The sequence below is a fragment of the Dermacentor andersoni genome, chromosome 5 (assembly GCF_023375885.2).
Source record: "Dermacentor andersoni chromosome 5, qqDerAnde1_hic_scaffold, whole genome shotgun sequence".
NCBI lineage: Eukaryota > Metazoa > Arthropoda > Arachnida > Ixodida > Ixodidae > Dermacentor > Dermacentor andersoni.
The window spans coordinates 63,789,982-63,810,527 of NC_092818.1; the positions used below are offsets into that span (position 1 = coordinate 63,789,982).

Here is a 20,546-nt window from a genome sequence, read left to right on the forward strand (position 1 = left end):
AATATAAGAGTAAAGACCGACAAAACTTCGGAGCTCTTTCACTGTAGTCGGCCGCAGAAATTCTGCGACAGCACAAAGGTTGTCAGGGTCGGGAACGATGCCGTCTTTGGACAAGACATGGCCAAGTATGGTCAGCTGGCGGGCTCCGAAGCGGCACTTCTTCAAGTTAAGTTGAAGGCCGGCGGTGGTAAGGCAAGTAAGGACTTCGCGTAGACGAGAAAGGTGAGTAGTGAAATCAGGGGAGAAAACTACCACGTCGTCTAAATAACACAAGCACGTCTTCCATTTGAGGCCTCGTAGAATATTGTCCATCATCCTTTCGAATGTCGCGGGTGCATTGCAGAGGCCGAATGGCATTACTGTAAACTCATACAGGCCATCAGGCGTAATGAAAGCTGTCTTCGAGCGGTCGGATTCATTTACTGGCACTTGCCAATAGCCCGATGGCAAGTCCAAAGAAAAAAAGAATTCGGCACCATGAAGACAATCCAGGGCGTCATTTTTGCGCGGTAGAGGATGGACATCTTTTCGTGTAATCTTCTTGAGGCGACGATAGTCCACACAGAAAGGAATCGAGCCATCTTTTTTCTTAATGAGTACTACGGGAGACGACCAAGGGCTGCAGGATGGCTTGATAACGCCACGTTCAAGCATGTCTTCAACTTGCTCGGCGATGACACGACGCACGGTGGATGACACGCGGCACGGACACTGGCGTAATGGTGCGTGATGTCTCGTATAAATGTGGTGAGAGACGGTACTTGTGCGGCCTAATGATGCTTGGTTGCAGTCAAAAGAGGCGTGAAAATCATTTAAAAGAGTGATAAGCCGCTCACGTTGTGTCGGCTCGAGGTCATCAGCAATAGAGCGACAAAAAACATCCGGTGATATTCGGTTAGATGGCACATGGGGTGTCAGTGCCGTGACGTTGGCAGTATCCACGAGCAGTATTCACGTCGTCGGGAACAGGGAAATGCAGAATAACGTCAGCGTCCACAGTCTCGATGGTACCAATAGTCTCGCCGCAGTGCAAAACCAAATTGTACGAATTTGGGTTAGAAATCAGTATTTCTGCAGCCCCATGGTGAACCGTGAGGAGGGCGAAAGGCAACAATATAGGCTGGCGGCGAATGATTACGGCAGCGGGTGAAAACATGACCGTCGCTTCGGCAAGCGATGCGCATGAAAGAGGGACAAATACTGCGCTGTGAGGGGGAAGGTCAGTATCTGAAGCTACACAGATCCTGGTAACATCATGAACTTGAAAGTCGTGAGACGGCAAATCGCACAGAACGGTGAACTGAACCTCAGCACGTGCAGAGTCAATGACGGCGTGATGGCGCGACAGAAAATCCCAACCGAGAATCACATCGTGGGAGCAACAAGTTAACACAAAGAAATCAATCGAATACAAGATGTCTCGAATGAGCACCCTGGCAGTGCACATAGCGACTGGCTGAACTTATTGTGCAGTGGCTGTTCTAAGCAATACTACCGAAGGCATCATAATCACTTTCCATAATTCACGACAAAGTATCTCACTAATCACGGATACAGCAGCACCTGTGTCGACGACTGCAAGACATTTGATGCCATCAACGCACACTTCAATAACGTTAGTGGGGGAAAAACGAGGACTTTGATGTTCCGACGATGACGCAGTTCATGCCTCAGGAACTGCGGAAATCAGTTTTCCGCCTCAGTAGTACTGGCACTGGGCCTACGACGCATGGGTGAGAGTGAGCGCCGACGAGGGGAAGGCGAGCGACGAGTACTGTAGAGGTGTGACTGCGGTCTTGGTATGTCATCAGCAGCGTATACTTTCAGTGGTGGTCGCTGAGGCATACGGAATGGTTCGAAGCCGGAGCTGGGTGGTCGTGCGGTGCCCACGAAGGCCGGCAAGCGCCGGCGGCAGAAGCGCGCTACATGTCCCGGTGTACCGCAGGCATAGCATATCGGGCGGTTGTCAGCAGTGCGCCAAGGATTTGTACCTTGCTGCTGTGCGCTGACAAAGGGAGCCACCGGCTGGCGAGGCGAAGGCGGTGTAGAGAACACTGGCTGGAGAGGCGCTGAAGGCGGAGTAGAGAATCCCGGCAGACGAAGCGCCGGTGCAGCGGCTTCAGCATACGTCATGGGCGCGGCCACAGGAGCCGGCTGACACGGAGGTGGAAGAGCTTCGGTGACTTGCTCTTGAATTACCTGTCGGATCGCCGGAGCCAAATATTGAGAAGGCTTCCCCGTGGTTGGCGAAATCGAGAGCTGTCGCGCGACCTCCTCGCGCACAAATTCTTTTATTTGCGTCAGCAACGTTGTGTGGTTGTCGTCAATAACCAATGCTGCTAACGAATCTTCCGTAGGCGGTAGGTGCCGAGCTAAGATGCGTAGTTTCCGTAGCTCGTCAAAACAATGGCACAAATTGATAACTTCGGCCAGGGTACGAGGATGCTTCGCTAACAACATTTGAAATGCGTCCTCATCAATGCCTTTCATAATGTGTTTTATCTTGTCCTGTTCCGCCATTGACGGATTCACGCGCTTACACAGGTCAATGACATGTTCGATGTAACTTGTGAACGTTTCACCGTGATGGTGCGCACGCCCCCGTCAGCGTTGTTCTGCGCGAAGCTTGCGCACAGCGGGGCGCCCGAACAATTCTGTGAAACTTGTCTTGAATGTGCTCCACGTTGTGAAATCGTGTTCGTGGTTTCAGAACCAGAGGTTCGCGACGCCGGTTAAGTAAAACAGCACGTTGTGCAACTTGGTGACGCCGTCCCACTTGTTATGCTGGCTCAACCGTTCGTAAGATGACAACCACTCCTCCACGTAATGATCACCGGTGCCGCTAAAGATGGCAGGATCACGCTGGCGCAATGCACCGGAAAGGATGATCGTCGGCGGCTGTGGTGCATCTTCCTGGGTGGTTTCGTCAGGCATGGTCGCAGCAGTCGGTAGCGTCCGGCTTCGGAGTTCCAGTTTTCAAGGTTACCCCGCAGCTGCACCAAATGAAATGGGGTTTATTGCAGCTCGTTCGAGGGATCGCAGGTAGCTCTAGATCACGCATCAACAGCCCGAGCTCGGGTCTCGCGCCGCAGTGGTGGCAGGCCGCACTGTGCCACATGCATATTACCCACTACACTTTTGACAATTCAGTACAATAGCGTCGTGTCGGCTTAATGCAGCGCGTGTCCTTTAATACAGTCGGCAAAGCACATTTTTCTACATTGACATAACGAAAAGTTGTTAATGCATGAATGCGGCCTGTTTTCCGCAGAAGAGGAGAACTGCTTGCACTCTAGGCAGCAGCAAGTGGTCATTGCGGTGTTGTTGATCGTACAAACGAAGCGCAAGACACAATGCTCAAATCGCGGTTATTCGACATTTATTTTTCATTGAAGCCATCAACTTGCAAGGCTAGGAATGCAACCGGTGTCGCCTTCGACATGACGTGAAAATCCCTGGTTATTCGACATTTTTCAGCGGCTTAATCATTCTTTCGATGGCAGTCGCCTTAGTAACAAGGTGGCTTTAGCGTTTCGGCAGCGCCTGTCACATAACGACGGAACATCAGAAACACTTGTGTCATTTTTTGCGTGCGCGTTCAATAACTATATGCGACCACAATTCATCCGGAGCCCTTCATTACTGCGTCCCTTATAATTCACAGCAGCTTCGGGATGCTAAGCCTCAATATATAAATTTTTTTGCCACGCGTCGATTTCTTTCCCCCCTTCGTTTCTTTAACCCTGATGGTACTGCTGATATAGCCACGGTAGCTAGACGCAAGGTCCCATGTCCCTGAAAGGTGAAGATGTGAAACCAAGGTGTAGCGTGTGCAAGGCAGTCAAGCTTGGGGTATTTGCAATGCAGTGACGGTAGGCTCACGGACAGAAACACCTACGCGCCTCGCTGCTTCACAATAAATGCTGAATGAATAACTACAATTAAGTTTTTCAGTGCATCGAGGGTGACTACAATCACTTGACTTTAGACAGATGTATTCGCACTTTTGTACCATTGTGTCCACAAGCTGTTTTCCATATATCATTCTGCTAGTTTTAGCCTTTCCTGCATGCGCCACGTACCCACATTATGTATTAAAAAAATAAATTAACAAATATATAGCCCCTTGCTTCTAAAGTTTTTTTGTTAGCGTGAGGCCTGCATATAATACAGCTCGCTTACTGAAAACGCATTTCTCTGTAGTGACTATGGAATAAACGTCAAGCTTGCCAGTTACCCGAATCTGGCTGACTGCGTGGTAAACAGCCCATACTAAGAATCAGGAAAGTTTGCTTAATTTTGGAAACCAGAACTCACATTTTATTTCTGACTTCATATTCATCCAGGCGCCCGCTACTTCGTTTGCTACACTCTGAAACAAAAAACACAAATAATGTTATTAGTGCTGTACGACTGTTTATGTGCTCTTTTTACCTCAGCGGGCACACCAAGGTACATATGACAAAAATACGTTATGAATAGATGACACAACACATAATGTAAAATAAACGTGATTTGTTGCATATTGCACAAATTCTTAGGAAGCAGTAACTTTTTAGTTTTGCACACTGGAGACAATAAAAATTCATAATCTATTCGACTCTGCGAAGAAGCACGAGCAGCGAAGCCGTGTTGCGTTTCACCTCAATCGACGCATCTATTAAAAAAGAAAATTATAGGGTTTTACGTGCCAAAACCACTTTCTGATTATGAGGCACGCTGTAGTGGAGGACTCCGCAAATTTCGACCACCTGGGGTTCTTTAACGTGCACTTAAATCTAAGTACACGGGTGTTTTCGCATTTCGCCCCCACCGAAATGCGGCCGCCATGGCCGGGATTCCATCCCGCGACCTCGTGCTCAGCAGCCGAACACCATAGCCACTGAGCAACCACGGCGGGTGTCGACGCATCTTTGCATGTATAGATATAACAACAACAATAATAATAATAATAATAATAATAATAATAATAATAATAATAATAATAATAATAATAATAATAATAATAACGTAACGATGTTTAATTAAGGGCGAGGAGCAGCAGATAAACAGCAGCCTAGGAGCAGCGAGCAGCCCGAGCTGATGATGATGATGATAATGAAGCCTCAATCAATGGCACAAACCCACTACGGGGGATAGGCCACGAGTAGGGTGGTAATATGATTGAATAAATAAAAGAAATTGGTTGAGCTCTCTTGCTAAACACAGCACGGGTCGTCGTCGTCGTCTCTGAGCCGCTTTCGGAAACACGAGGCGCGTCTGCTTCACTACGTTGGCTCCGGATGTGAACAAGAGCCATTCTGGCGACTCAGGGAGCAGAGAAGATGAGGGGGTCGAAATAAGGCTTCAGCCGGCTAACACGCACTGTCTCCCGACCTCGGCAATGAAGCGATGGTGTGACGGGCTCAACGATATAGTTCACAGCGGAGGAGTCATCGATGATCCGGTACGGACCATGGTACCGCGCAAGTAGTTTCGAAGAAAGGCCGGGCATGTGAGGTGGTATCTATAGTCACACAAGGGAACCAGCAGGGAAGGTGGGCGTGGCCTGATCAGTGTCGCGTCTTGTCTTTTGACGACCCTGATCCTCGCTGGTCAACGAACGAGCCAACTGGCGGCAATCTTCAGCGTATCGGGCGACTTCTGAAATGGTTGTGCACTCGGAAGCATCAGGTTGGTAGGGCAGGATAGTATCCCGAGGACACGAAGGCTCACGCCCATACAAGAGAAAACAAGGCGAAAAACCGGTGGTCGCTTGTGTCGCGGTGTTATAAGCGAAAGTAACGAACGGGAGTACGGCGTCCCAATTGGTGTGGTCGGACGAGATGTACATCCTCAACATGTCGCCCAGTGTCCGGTGGAAGCGCTCTGTGAGAGCGTTCGTTTGGGGGTGATACGCGGTCGACTTCCGGTGAATCATCTGGCACTCGCGAAGGAGGGATTGTATTGCTTCTGACAAGAAGACACGACCCCTATCGCTGAGTAGTTCTCGAGGAGCACCGTGGCGAAGTACGAACTTGCGGAGAATGAACATCGCAACGTCGCGCGCGGTCGCGGAGGGAAGAGCCGCGGTCTCGGCGTAGCGAGTCAGGTTATCGATGCCAACAATAATCCAGCGGTTTCCACATCCGCTGTATGGAAGCGGGCCATAGAGGCCGATTCCTACGCGGTCAAACGGTCGAGCAGGGCACGGTAGCGGCTGTAGTGGGCCAGTAGGGCGCAGTGGGGGAGTTTTGTTTTGTTGGCAAGCGGTGCATGATCGAATGTACTGCTGCGCAAACAGACACATGCCACGCCAGTAATATCGTTGACGCAGCCGGGTGAAGGTATTTAGGACACCGGCGTGGGCGCTTTGAGGGTGAGAGCGCATGTGACGAAGGATAGCCAGAAGCCATTTCCGACCGTCAGGCATATAGTTGCGGCGGTGGAGGTTGTTGTCTCGCACGGCAAAGTGGGCTGCTTGACGGCGTAGCGTTCGTGTTGAAAGAACGACCGATGGAACGGCAAGGTAGTCGAGCAGCAGGGCAAGCAATGGGTCGTTGCGTTGCTCGGATGGCATATCAATAGCGGTCAGTAGCGACGGCTCTGAGGTCGGAGAAGGAACGGAAAGAGAAGGCAGATCAGGTGTCATTGGCGAGCGAGAGCGCGTGTCAGCGTCGGAATGCTTTCGACGAGAGCGGTATACGACACGAATGTCATATTCCTGCAGGCGAAGCGCCCAACGGTCGAGGCGGCCCGCCGGGTCTTTCAATGAGGAGAGCCAACAAAGGTCGTGATGGTCAGTGATGATGCTGAAAGAACAGCCGTAAAGATAAGGACGAAACTTGCCCAATGTCCAAATGATGGCTAAGCATTCCTTTTCTGTAACGGTGTAATTAATCTCAGCTTTTTTAAGGGTACGGCTGGCATAAGCCACGACGTATTCTTCATTCGTAGCTTTCCGTTGGGCCAAGACCGCACCAAGGCCGACACCACTGGCGTCGGTGTGAACCTCTGTCGGCGCAGTTGGGTCGTAATGGCGAAAAATCGGCGGTGAAGTCAGCAACTCGCGTAACTTGTCAAAGGCTTCATCGCATGCTGGTGACCACGCGGAAATGCCCTTGCTAGCGGTAAGCAACTTCTTCAAGGATGCCACAATAAAGGCGAAGTTCTGCACGAAGCGTCGAAAATAAGAGCAAAGGCATATGAAACTCCGCAGGGCCTTGATAGATGTGGGCTTTGGAAACTCGGCGACTGCGCGAAGCTTGTCGGGATCAAGAAGGATACCGTCTTTCGAGACAACGTGACCCAAGACAGTTGATATTCGGGCAGCGAAACTTCACTCCTTGAGGTTGAGCTATAGGCCAGCTGAAGTGAGACAGGTCAGGATTTCATGCAGACGAGCGAGATGTGTTGGAAAATCCTGTGAGAAAACAACTACGTCATCCAGCAACAAAAAGAAATCTTTCACTTGTGTCCGCGAAGGATGGTATCAATCATGCGCTCGAAGGTGGCGGGAGCAATGCAGAGCCCAAAAGGCATAATGTTAAACTCGTACAGGCCATCGGGAGTGATGAAAGCTGTCTTTGGGCGGTCAGCCTCAGCCATGGGAATCTCTCAATAGCCAGAGCGGAGATCTAAAGACTAGAAGTATTCGGCACCTTGCAGACAGTCACGAGCATCGTCGATCCGAGGCAGTGGGTAGACGTCTTTTCTTGTAATCCTGTTCAGGTGGCTATAATCGATGCAAAACCGAATGGTGCCATCTTTTTTTCGCACTAGAACGACAGGTGACGACCAAGGGCTTTGAGAAGGCTGAATGACGCCGCGCTGCAGCATATCGTCCACTTGTTCCGTGATAACTCGGCGCTCTTCTGCGGAAACGCGATATGCACTCTGTCGCAAGGGGGCATGGGAACAGATGTCGATAGTATGAGAGACACTTGTTGTGCGACCCAAGCATGGTTTGTTGCAGTCGAACGAGGAAACGAGTTGAGTGCGATGAGATGGGGAGAGGTCTGCAGCGGTGGCATTGTCCAAAACTGCTGAAGGCGGTGACGATGAGACGGAAGTTATGGCGTTCAGATGCAAAAGGGGGCCGCCATCGCGAACGTCAAGGTCTTAAATACACGTGACGGGTTGCACAAATCCCAAGGTATCGCCACGCAGTATGGTCACTGGATAGCGGTGCGGATTTCAGATGGGTATGAAAGCGGATTCAGACGTAACAGTGAGGATGGCGAACGGGAGAAATAATTCCTTGCGGTGAGCAAGCATGTCAGATGGCGTAAACACCAGAGTTGAGTCTGGCACGGCAGTACACGACAAGGTCGCAAGCACTGACGTCTCCGGAGGTAGATCAATATCATCACCAACGAAGACATTGTGAACACTGAAGTCGGCGCCGACCGATGGCGAGTCACATAGCGGCGAAGGGCCACTTGCGCGCGAGAACAATCGATGATGGCACCATGACGTGACAGGAAGTCCCACCCGAGGATGAGATCATGAGAAAAGGAGGGCAACACAAAAAACTCGATGCTGTACAAAACGTCTTGGATGACTACACGGGCGGTGCGTACAGCTGTAGGATTAACGCGCTGCGTGCTGGAAGTGCAGAGTGCCATGCCAGATGGAGAGGTCGTGACTTTTTTCAGCTTGCGACAAAGATTTTAATGGATGACGGAAACTGCGGTCCCGGTATCGATAAGCGCTTCAGCAGATGTTCCCTCGACATGGATGTCAATGACATTCTGTGGTGAAAATTGAGGCCTTAGAAAGTTCGATGAGCTTGCAGTTCTCACCTCCGGAACTGCGCTAGTTATTTTCCCTCGGCAGTAGGTCGCCGACGACGCACATGGGACAGCGACCGTCGACGTGGAGACGGAGAAGGGCGACTGTCTCAACGGCGGTCGTGATCGAAGGGTCTCAGCGGCGACTCAGCGGCATCTGGGCGGCATATTTCGGCGGCATGTTGTGGCGCGTAGGGAAACTGGTCGAAGGCGTCATGGTGCGACGGCATGTTTCGACGACGAAAGGGCGCAACGTGGCCAGCAATGCCACAGGTGAAGCAAATAGGCCTGTTGTCTGGCGTGCGCCACGTGTCGGCTCGACCAAGAACCTGGGCGACTGCCGTGGAACAGGAGCAGGAGCGTTGGTGGTGGGACGGAATATGACGGTGGGGGTGGCCATGCGACAGCGGCAGCATAGTTGTGCGGCGGAGGTGTGACTCGCGACGGGTAGTCGGCATAAGAGAGCGGTGCCGTCGGAGATGCGAAGAGCGGCGGGTAGTCAACATAGGAGAGCGATGCCGTCACGGGAGCTGGCGGGCGAACGGGGGTAAGTGCGTAAGATACTTGGGCACGCATGGCTTGTTGTACGGCGGGAGGTAGCTTTGGTGCAGTGTCCTGTCTGTGAGGGGGCAGCGACACCTTGCGGGCCACTTCCTCGCGAATGAAAGCCTTCAGCTGAACGACGAGAGCAGAAGGATCAACATGGCTAGTGGCATCTGCAATGGCCGAGACCGAGTAAGCCTGTGGGACGTTTTGGCGTACGATGTTACGTTGGCGACGCAATTCGTCGAAACTCTGACACAGGGACGCTGGTCTCTTGGCCTGGACTCTTGGCCAGCAGCATTTGAATCGCGTCGTCCTCACTACCCTTGAGAATATGGTTGATCTTCTCGTCCTCCACCATTATTGGATTAACATGGCTACAGAGATCCAAGACATCCTCAATATAGCTGGGGAAAGTCTCGCCCGGTTGCTGTGCTCGCTGGCGCAGACGCTGTTCGGCGCGTAGCTTGCGGACGGCGGGGCGGCCAAACACTTCGGCGAAATTTGTATTGAATGCGGACCAACTCGAAATGTCAGATTCGTGGTTCTTAAACCTGAGAATGGCGACGTCGGCAATTCTATATTCGACTCGTAATTTCTTACAGTGTTTTTGAGTCGCTGATGACCACCTTGGCCCCCCTTTGGCCGACGGCCAATGCAATGGCCACTTCCTCAGCAGCTACCGTGTGGACACCACTGATTGTGCAGCACGCGGTCGCGGTTCCGCCTTTCCTAACCGCCACTGCAGCGTGTGTCACTTTGCCCTATTATTCTGCAGCTTCCGTATATAGGACGTCCTGTCGACCGGTATACCTAGTGAGTGCTGCTCGGGGTGGCGTTAGGACAAGGAATCCACCAATCCCATAAAAAAACTACGTCCAGCAGTAGGAATAAAGGAACTAGCATCTATTTGACATAAGCTACATGGCCGCAGTTACGGAACCACACTCCATGCAGGAGCATGTTGAGCCTCCGAGTTCACATCAGGACATATCGGCCCTAATCGTCGAAAAATCTACGCTTTTAATACCGTCGTCTTTCCCTAGGCGACTCGACGAGGGAGTCTGATGACTGTATTGCGGTCAATCACAAATGTCGAATCGGTTGCAATACCCCGCGCATGCTATAGCAACGCTCCACAGTGCCCCCCCTTCCGTGGAAAACTCCCTCCGTCCGAAGGCATATAGTAAATAACAGAATAGCAACCTCCGTATCCAAGCTTGGCGCCGTTCTTCGGTAACATTTCACGTTGGTCCTTCTCCTCATTAGTTGAGGCTGTCAGGCAGTGGTGGGAGTAGCCATTTGTGGACCCGTCAACAGTCGGTGTAAACGCTGTGTTGACTTCTTGGTAGGCGCTGATGAATGGGTGAGGGCTGCCTCGTAACAAACGTATGATTAACGCCTTTCCTCGTGTTAAGACGTAACAAACACCTCCGCTGCCACGAAATTCGACCTGAGGCTGACCAGCTGTAGGTTGCCCGAAGCGTCGTTGTTCGGCCGGGGTCTCGGGGATTGTTCTAGAAGTGATGGCTCATGTCACACTGCAGCTCGAGGGCCCTCGCTTCGTTGTGCCCATCTCCCTGGGAACACAAACACACAGACACACACACTGTTGTGCGTGCCCGACCGACACGACAACGGGACGCTACAATCTCCGCATCTGATGGCGCGAGCAACTTGTTGGAATCCAGTCGCGTAGAGCCCACGACGTCGCGGCGATCGCTGAGCGACGGAATTCGCTCTGTCGCTCAGTGAAAATTGCGCCATGTGAAACAGCCTTACGTGTATGGTTGCGGTATGGTTGGCTAAGAAGGTACCTATGTAGTCATGTCTTTCCGTCAACCCCAATGAGATTAAGCTCCCGGAGGACGGCGGAATGTGAAACGTTATTGAAGGCTCTGTGATAGTCCAGACTCAGGATTGCTTGCGTATCTAGACTGCTATTGGGTTTAATGATGCCATTTCATTCGAAGCATGACATCTTGCACGGGAGATAGAGAGAGACAACTTCATGTAGTCGCCTGCAGAACGACACCATGACTAAATGGCGCCGTGACGCGGGCCCTGACGTCTCAGTGGGTGGTCTCTACTCAACTCCAGCGCGTGTTACTCCCGCGGTCGGTCACCCTGAGGGGCAACATTCCGTCGGTTTCACTCGGCCTTTGTCTTTCAAGAGCCGCCGAGACCTACTGGAAGGCCCAGGTTTGGCTTTCGTGGTCGTAGCATTCCGCCGCAGCCGCGAGTCGCGGCGGAATCGTTGTAATTGTCGAAGCCTCATTGGGGAACTTGGTGCAATCCCATAGGATGGGCGTCAGGGTGGCCCTCTCCCGCTGGCACACGCGGCACACATCACTCACATCACTCACTCACTCGCTCACTCATATCATAGATGAGTCATTAACACTGGGATGGGTAAAGAACCAGTCTGCAATTGTCTGAACAGCACCGCCTCCGCTCGGCTCAGCCCCGGGTGCGGGGGTGGGAAAGTCCTTCGAGCCAGGCGGTGGAACTGTGTAAGTTCGTTGAACGTCGTCATGCGGTCCTTGGCACTACACGCGGTTGGTTAGCGCTCGCGCCACTGCGTGTGCCGTCTCGTTGTGGTTATCGTGCTTCTCGGACGCATCGTTGCCCGCGTGCGCCGGGAACCACTTGATTCTAACATACCGATTCTGTCATTGCAGGTCAGCCGAGCACAGAACGCGCACAGCCTCACCACACACTTTGCCCTTTGCATAATTCCGCACTGCACTTCGCGAATCGCACAACACTGTCTGGCACCCGGGGTCGGCAATGGCCAGGGCAATGGCCACCTCCTCCGCCTGACACGCCTCGCGGACCCGTGGGCTCGCCGATGCCCTCGTCGCGCCGGACGACGCCTCGATGACTGTAGCTACGAACGCCGCGCAGTCTCCCTGGTATTCTGCCGCATCCACGAACCTTGCGTGCTCGTCCTTGGCGTGAAAGTCGATGAGGGCCTTGGCCCTGGCCGCTCTTCTCTCGTTGTTATACTCCGGGTTCATGTTTCTTGGGATGAGGTCCACCCGAATCCGGCGCCGGGTTCCGTCCGGGACAGAAACGTCGCTACTCGCCGCTTTCGCTCCGGCCGTGAAGCCCAAGTATTGAAGTATTGAAGCCCAAGTATTGCCGGCTTCGGTCATAGAGAGCCGCTCCAGCTGGGCGGTCCGTTGCGCTTCCGCAATTTCCTCGAGGGTATTGTGTACCCCCAGGCTCAGGAGCTTGTTGGTGTTCGTACACTCGAATAGTCCGAGCGCCGCCTTGTAAGCTGGGCGTATCAGGGCGTTGATTTTATTCCTTTCACATTGCATCCAGTTGTAGAAGGCTGCAACGTAGGTGACGTGGCTGATTACGAAGGAGAGCACAAGCCGAATCAAGCTTTCCTCCTTCATCCCGGCCTTGCGGTTGGCAACCCGTCTGATGAGACGGGTTGCCTACCGGCAAATAGTCTCACCGTTGCCCCGTCGCTTGTCTATAATCATGCCGAGCACCCGGATTTTGTCGACCTCCGGGACCACGTCGCCGTTCCTCGTCACGCTCTTGATGGCCTCGTAATCCCTCGCTTCGCTCTTCTTACGTCTGACGTACTTCGGTTGTAACACCAGCAGTTCTGACTTGCTCGGCGAGCAGATCAAACCGGAACCGTTCAGCTGGTCAGCTGGGTTTGCACGGGAGAGATTTTCGGAAACCTACCATTTCTGATGGATAAATATTCTTGTCTTCCATGTATTTGCTGAGTCGGTTGAGGATGACGTGTGCAAGTGTTTTACCTAGATAAGAGGTTAGTGGCAGAGGTTTTGGTTCAGCTGGGTTTGCACGGGAGAGATTTTCGAAAACCTACCATTTCTGATGGATAAATATTCTTGTCTTCCATGTATTTGCTGAGTCGGTTGAGGATGACGTGTGCAAGTGTTTTACCTAGATAAGAGGTTAGTGGTAGAGGTTTGAGATTACAAGTTGTCAACCGCGTGTTTGGCTTTGGGATAAAAATTACCATGGTCTCTTTCCATGAAGTAGGCAGAGGCCAGGGTAAAAGCAGTGATTGATGTACGCCATGGCTGTGACGGAGCTGTCGTCCAGATTGCGATGTTGTTTGTTGTTAAAAAGGTCCGGGCCTTATTCATATACCAATGTATTTATATTCTTTTACGCGAAGTATTTCCTGGCCCTGTATTGTCATTGTCTGTTCGCTGTTTAATTGAATACCTTAACACATGATTTTTAGGCTACATTTAAGACCTGATTTGCCCCTTACTCTCCACATATATTGGCCGGATGTGACATACCGCTCTCTCGTTAGCGAGCAACTAAATGTCGTCCACATAAAACAAACCTGGAAGCTGCTGCTCTACTGATGTACTCACCTGTTTGTATGAGAGATTAAACCTGATATTACTTCCTTCTAGCGTCGTTTCCATCCTTACAATGTTCATCATATGAAATAGTGGGGAATAAAACGCACCCCTGCCTCAGTGCCTTGTTGATATCAACGTTCTTATCGCTCCTCATCCCTTCCCCTTCAACGCAAATGGCATTTTCGAGGTAAATCTCTCAAAAGCAGTAGTCAATCGTTGCGTAAGTGTTACCTGTTAGCTCGGAGTGCTTAAAGTCCCTTGATAATTTGAAAGTACCGCCATTCTTTGAACTCGGCCGCCACCGCGCCACCTGCTCACCTCCTCCTCGCCCCTTTTAGCGTCCCCCCGCCCCTCACGGCAACCAGTTTTGCTCCCGTTTTCTGCACGACGTTTGGTCTGCCTGCTGTTGCCCTTCGAAAAGCGCGGATCTTGCGTTTTACTTCTCTTTTTCTTTTTCGTCCGCGCCATTTTTCTCCTCAGCTCGGTGGCTCGGCGCTTTAGCTCGTCGTAGCGAACGTTGTAGGCTTTGTTTTCGGCTCTATGCGCTAGCGCTATGCCGTGCTGTTGCCCATGTAACTGCAGCAAGAAGCCTGAAGATAGTTATGCCATTTATATAATACAAGTGAAGCGTGACGGCTTGCGCGTCATTAGGGTATGTTAAGACGAATTAGTATGAAATAAGGTAAATTAGGGTAGATGGACGAGTATTAAGACCGATTAGTGTGGACTAAGGTGCATTAGGGTGCATGAACAAGGATTGAGGAGGATTAAGGTGGAGGAAGGAGGATTAAAGTTGATTAGGGTAGATTAGGGCGAATTAAGGTTGATAAAGGTGGATTGAGACCTATTGGGGTAGTTTACGGTAGATTAATGCGGATTAGGATTGGTGGGAGTGGGTTAGGGTCTTTTAAGGTGGATTAGGTTGTATTAAGCAAGATTAAGGTGGATTAAGGTACATGAATGAGGATTAAGGTGTATGAAAGCAGATTAAGGTGGATGAAGCAGCATTATGTGGATTAGGGCGGATTAAGGTTAATTAGGGTTGATTAAGCCGTATTAAGACCCGTTAGGATGGTTTAAGGTGGATTAGGTTGTAATAAAGATGATTAATGTGAATGAACAAGGATTAGGCTGGATTAAATGGATGGAGGAGGATTAAGGTTGTAAAGCCAACTGTAATAGAGCTTAGTCCATACCAATCCTTCGCCCACCTTATTCGGCCCGAATCCTCCTAAATGTACCTTAATCCACCTTCATCGACCTTAATCCTCCATAATACACCTTATTCACTTTATTACATCCTAATCCACGATAATCCTCCTTAATCCATCTTAGTCCACCCTAATCCACCTTCTTCGACCTTTATCCACGCTAATCCTCGATGGATCTTATACCTCCTTAATCCATCCTAATCCTTCATTCACTTTAATACACCTCACTCCATCATAATGCTCCCTCATACATCGTATTCCACCTTCATTCAGCCTAATCCACCTTCATCGACTTTAACTTAATGCTCCTTAATCCGCCATAATACATCTTAATTTATCTTATCCAATCATTAATCGATCATTGCTTTGCTAATCAGTAATCATCTCTTATACACGGCTGCACTTGCTTTGGCTCGCTTCCGGCCTTCCTGCGGTCACATGATATTTTCTGTAGCTAACAACGCAACCTTGGAACAGGCATCTAAAGCTTTCGCTTAATAAGCCCCACAAAAAGGGATGTGTCACCAGCAATACTATATCAGACGCACAATGTAAAACATCTCATCATGTGGCAGAAAAGTTATCTGGAGTATCGAACTCGCCTCAAAGCTCATTTTACATCAGCATGCCCCGTCCATACGGCTGTAAGAAAAAAAACAACCTCCTCATAAACGTTGCCTTCAGCATTATCAATGCGCTTACCAGATGACACCTATTTATGCCTTAGGAATAGATGCCTGTCTTTCTATACTTTGTTTCATTTTATTTTTGAATGCCAGTCGATCATTGCGCGCTCATAGCGGCCGCTGTGTCGGCTTTTATTCTACTATGTTACTGTATGGTCGATATTGGAGGAGGAGGAAAGAACTTTATTGTGTGCCCTGCGAATTGGTGGGGAGCGCCAAAGGCCCCGCCTAGGTGACGGCCAGGAGTTCGTGGGTCCTGGCGGCATCCTCGGCCCGCTGGACGGCCCATAGTTGATCCTCGAGGGCGGGGCTGAGCAGCGTGGCTTCCCAGCGCGTGCGAAGGCTGCTGCTATAGCCCGCGTTTTCTTTATTGTTATTTATCCCTCGGCATTCCCATAATATATGCTCCAGAGTGGCTCGGGATTCTCATGTTTTGCATTTGTCCATAGGATATACATCCGGACATATGATGTCCGAGAGCGCAGGATTCGGATACGTCCTAGTTTGTAACTGCCGCCATGCGACGGACTGCTTTTTTGGCACTTTTGCGTGAGGTCGCGGGAATATGCGCCTCTGTAACCTATAATGTTTCGTAATGTCATTATATGTTGCCACTCTGTCCTCCCATTCCCACTCATTTACCGCACCGTCACGCCCGGAGGGTGTCGGGGTGTCACTTGCGACTGCGGCTCGGTCCGTAAGCCCTCGAGCCGCGTCGTGTGCCACCTCGTTGTTGCCGTCCTCCGCGAGGGTGTGAGCGGGTGTCCAGGTGACGTCTATCTTTCTTTTTGTAATTTTGGCCTCCTGCAAGAAGAATGCGTAGTGCCTCCGGGGAGATTCGGCCGTTGGCAATGTTTCTTATTGCCGTCTGAGAGTCGCTGACTATCACGGTTGCGTTAGTCTGAGCTACTGCGAGCGCTAAGGCTACTTCTTCCGCTATCTCGTTACTTGTGGTGCGTATCGTCGTGCACGCCTTGCACCGTTTCTCCCTATCGATTACGGCTGCCGTAAGCCGCCGTCTGCGACTGTATGGAGCCGCGTCTACAAACACAATGCGTCCTTGTCGCTGCCGAATTTCTTCAGTATTTGCTTCGCTCTGTTTTCTCTTCTGTCCTTATTGTGTTCTGGGTGCATGTTCTTTGGTATGGGAGGTATTACCAATCTTTCCTTCGTCTCTCTCGGGATGTCCACCTTGACACTGTGGTGTGTGTGGTAACCTATGTCTAATATCTCTGGGATGTGTCTGCCTGCTCTAGTCTTAGAGAGGCGTTCATATTGTGCCGTACATTGCGCTTCAATGAACTCGTCTACCGTGTTGGGTAGGCCTAACTGCAGCAACTTGTCCGTGATGGTGCTAATCAGTAGTCCTATGGCAAGTTTGTATATTTTCCGAATGAGGCATTCTAGTTTGATCTTTTCCGCGACCTGCCTTTTTAAGTCTGGCGCTACGTATATTGGAGAAAAATATTTTTCTTGCTCTTCAAGCAGCATGTGTCTCTCATGTGTATTTTTGCGCATATGGCTTTCCATTAGTAGGTCTTGCGAAACACAGACGGAGAAGCATACCTAAACTTCCTGCTTCCCGCTTCAAACAACTAAAGCGTACCTGCTCCATCCCGCTCCGTGTACTCAAATTCACGAGAAGTACTCTTACAGAAAAAGAGCAGAAAACTGCAGTGCACCTATAATATTCCATTCATACTTCCGTCTTCCTTGCGTAACAGAACGCGGAGTAATTGTTAAGTGTTCTTCTACTACGCTCAGACATCGGGCGGTGAAAATAGTTTTAGGTAGCCATTATATATGCTAATCTGTAGTCCGAGAGCCCTGTGACTTTTGTTGTCCAGTCCATGCATAACAAAAAAGATAACGAAAGAAAGAAAGCGGCACCATAATTAGCAGCTACATAGTGGATATGATGTTGTGCAGCTAAACTAGAGCTCACGGGGTCAAACGAGGTCGATGAAAATTTGATGGGAACCAAATGGAAAAACGCTGGTGTACTTCTACTTAGGCGCACGTTAAAGAACCCATGGTGGTGAGAACTCGACACACTACCTCATAATCACATCGCCAGACCTAAAACGCCAGCATTAGTTTAATTAAACAAAAATAAAACGAAAAGGTAGCTCCGTACTTCGGCTCTCTTCAAGGGTTGTAAATGAAAAAAAAATCTCGAGTCAGATTCTTGAGAACACATGTTACGCTTATCTCATATTTCGTTCCTAAATGCAAGGCCGTTCCCAAGTGTACGTCTGCTAAACTAAGCAGCTTCTGTATGATAAAGGACTGTTTTCAGTTATCTGGCGGACTATCATCAGGACAATATTGAAGCAATTAAAGGAACGGCACGCCTGATATGCACGTAGAGAGATTTATAGATATGCTGTGTTTGTTGAACAAGACAATTGTGGTACAACATTGGGCACCCAGGTTTGATGGGTTGCAGACGTGGCGAGACTGAAAAAAAAATATTTTCCTAGCCTGAATAAAGTTAGCAGATTTATAGGCTGCTCGAAAACGGGGCGTTTATATTGAAGGATAGCTATAAACTTGTTTCGCACAACCAATTAGCACCGACGCTTTAATTCTCTCAGGAACTGGTGCGCCTCTGCGCAACAGCCACCGCTCTTCACCAACACAATAAATCGGAATAAGAGTCCCCACTGGCATCGACCCCTCACCTTCGAGACTTTTTAAAAGTGCTGTTATGCATTGCATTCGAACGGAAACGGCTTTTCCATCATTTTTAATTGTGAATTCCGAAATCAAATGCAATCTCAACAGCAAATACCATTCGATTAGACTATATGACTTTGCTTCATTTCGCCTGATGGTACGTTGAAGATGATCGCCAGACAAGCCACGGAAATTACATTGGTAAAGATTTCCCGATCTGGCCCGATTTAGTCTGACTACTTCATCATCATCATCATCAGCCTGGCTACGCCTACTGCAGGGCAAAGGCCTCTTCCATACTTCTCCAACTACTCCAGTCATGCGCTAAATATGGACATGTTGTCTCCGCAAACTTCTTAATTTCATCCGTCCAGCTAACTTTCTGCTGCCCCCTGCTACGCTTCCCTTCTCTTGTAATACAGTACGTAACCATGAATGACCACCGGTTATCTTCTTTCCTCACTACATGCCCTGCCCATGCCCATTTATCTTTCTTGATTTCAAATAAGATGCCATTAACTCGCGTTTGTTCCCTCACCCGATCTGCTCTCTTCTTATCGCCCCCTTAACGTTACACCCATCATTATTCTTTCTATAGCTCATTGCGTCGTCCTAAATTTAAGTAGAACACTTTCCTATGCCTCCGGATTTCTGCCCCGTAGGTGAGTACTGCTAAGACACAACTGGTATACACTTTCCTCTTGACGGATAATGGTAAACTTCTGTTCATGATCTGAGAATGCCTGATAAACACACCCCAGCCCATTCTTATTCTTCTGATTATTTCACTCTCATGATCCGGATCCGCCGTCACTACTTGTCCTAAATAGATGTATTCCCTTACCACTTCCACTGCCTCGCACCCTATCGTAAACTGTTGTTCTCTTCCGAGACTGTTAAACAATAATTTAGTTTTATGCAGATTAAATTTGACCCACCCTTCTACTTTCCCTGTCCAGATCAAGGAGCATATGCGTTGCAATTGGTCTCCTGAGTCACTAAGCAGGGCAATATTATCAGCAAATCGCAAGTTACTAAGGTATTCTCCATTAACTCTTATCCCTAATTCTTTCCAATCCAGGTCTCTGAATACCTCCTGTAAACACGCTTTGAATAGCATTGTAGAGGTCCTACCTCCCTGTCTGACGCCCTTCTTTATTGGGATTTTGTTGCTTTCTTTATGGAAGGCCACGGTGGCTGTGGAGCCGCCATAGATATCTTTCAGTATGTTTACATACGGCTCGTCTACACCCTGATTCTGTAATGCCTGCATGACTGCTGAGGTTTCGACTGAATCAAACGCTTTTTCGTAATCAATGAAATCTATATATAAGGGCTGGTTATAGTCCGCACATTCCTCTATCCCCTGATTGATAGCGTGAATATGGTCTATTGTTGAGTGGTCTTTACGAAATCCTGTCTGGTCCTCTGGTTGACAGAAGTCTAAGGTGTTCCTGATTCTATTTGCGATTACCTTCGCAAATACTTTGAAGGTAACGAACAGTAAGCTGATCGGTCTATAATTTTTAAAGTCTTTGGCGTCCCCTTTCTTATAAATTAAGATTATGTTGGCGTTCTTCGAAGATTCCAGCACGCTCGGGGTCATGAGACATTATTGTGGATACAGGGTGACCAGTTTTTCTAGAACAATCGGCCCACCATGCTCCTCCCGAGCTGCCTTCTCCCTTTGGATAACTTCCAAGGCTTTCTTTACCTCTTCCCGCTTTACTTGTGGGATGTCAAATTACTCTAGACTATTCCCTCTTCCATCATCATCGTGGGTGCCACTGGTACTGTATAAATCCCTATAGAACTTCTCAGTCACGTGAACTGTCTCATCCCTATTAGTAATGATATTACCAGCTTTGTCTCTTAACGCATACATCTGATTCTTGCCTATTCCTAATTTATTCTTCACTGCTTTTAGGCTTCCTCTGTTCCTCAGAGCATACTCAATGTTATCCATATCGTACTTCCTTACATCAGCTATCCTACGCTTGTTGATTAGCTTTGAAAGTTCTGCCAGTTCTATCCTAGCTTTAGGGCCAGAGGCGTTCATACATTGGCGTTTCGTATTCAGATCTTTCGTCTCCTGCGATAGCTTACTGGTATCAAGTCTAACAAAGTTACCACTGACTTCTTCTATTGCACACTCCTTCATGATGCCCATAATGTTGTCGTTCATTGCTTCAATACTAAGGTCTCTTCCTGAGTTAAAGCCGAATACCTGTTCTGTAGCTTGATCGGGAATTCCTCTATTTTCCGGATCAAGCTACAGAACAGGTA

General features: G+C 49.5%; 1 protein-coding gene across 5 annotated transcripts in view; it reads right to left on the minus strand.

Annotated features, from left to right (window-relative positions):
- Positions 1–20,546, minus strand: part of LOC129384989 (uncharacterized) — a 186,831-nt gene that overhangs the window by 95,737 nt on the left and 70,548 nt on the right. For all 5 annotated transcript variants that reach the window (XM_055070756.2, XM_055070755.2, XM_055070753.2 and 2 more), the window contains one exon: positions 4,318–4,372. In XM_055070756.2, the coding sequence (XP_054926731.1) occupies positions 4,318–4,372 (55 nt within the window). The remainder of the gene's footprint in view (positions 1–4,317; positions 4,373–20,546) is intronic.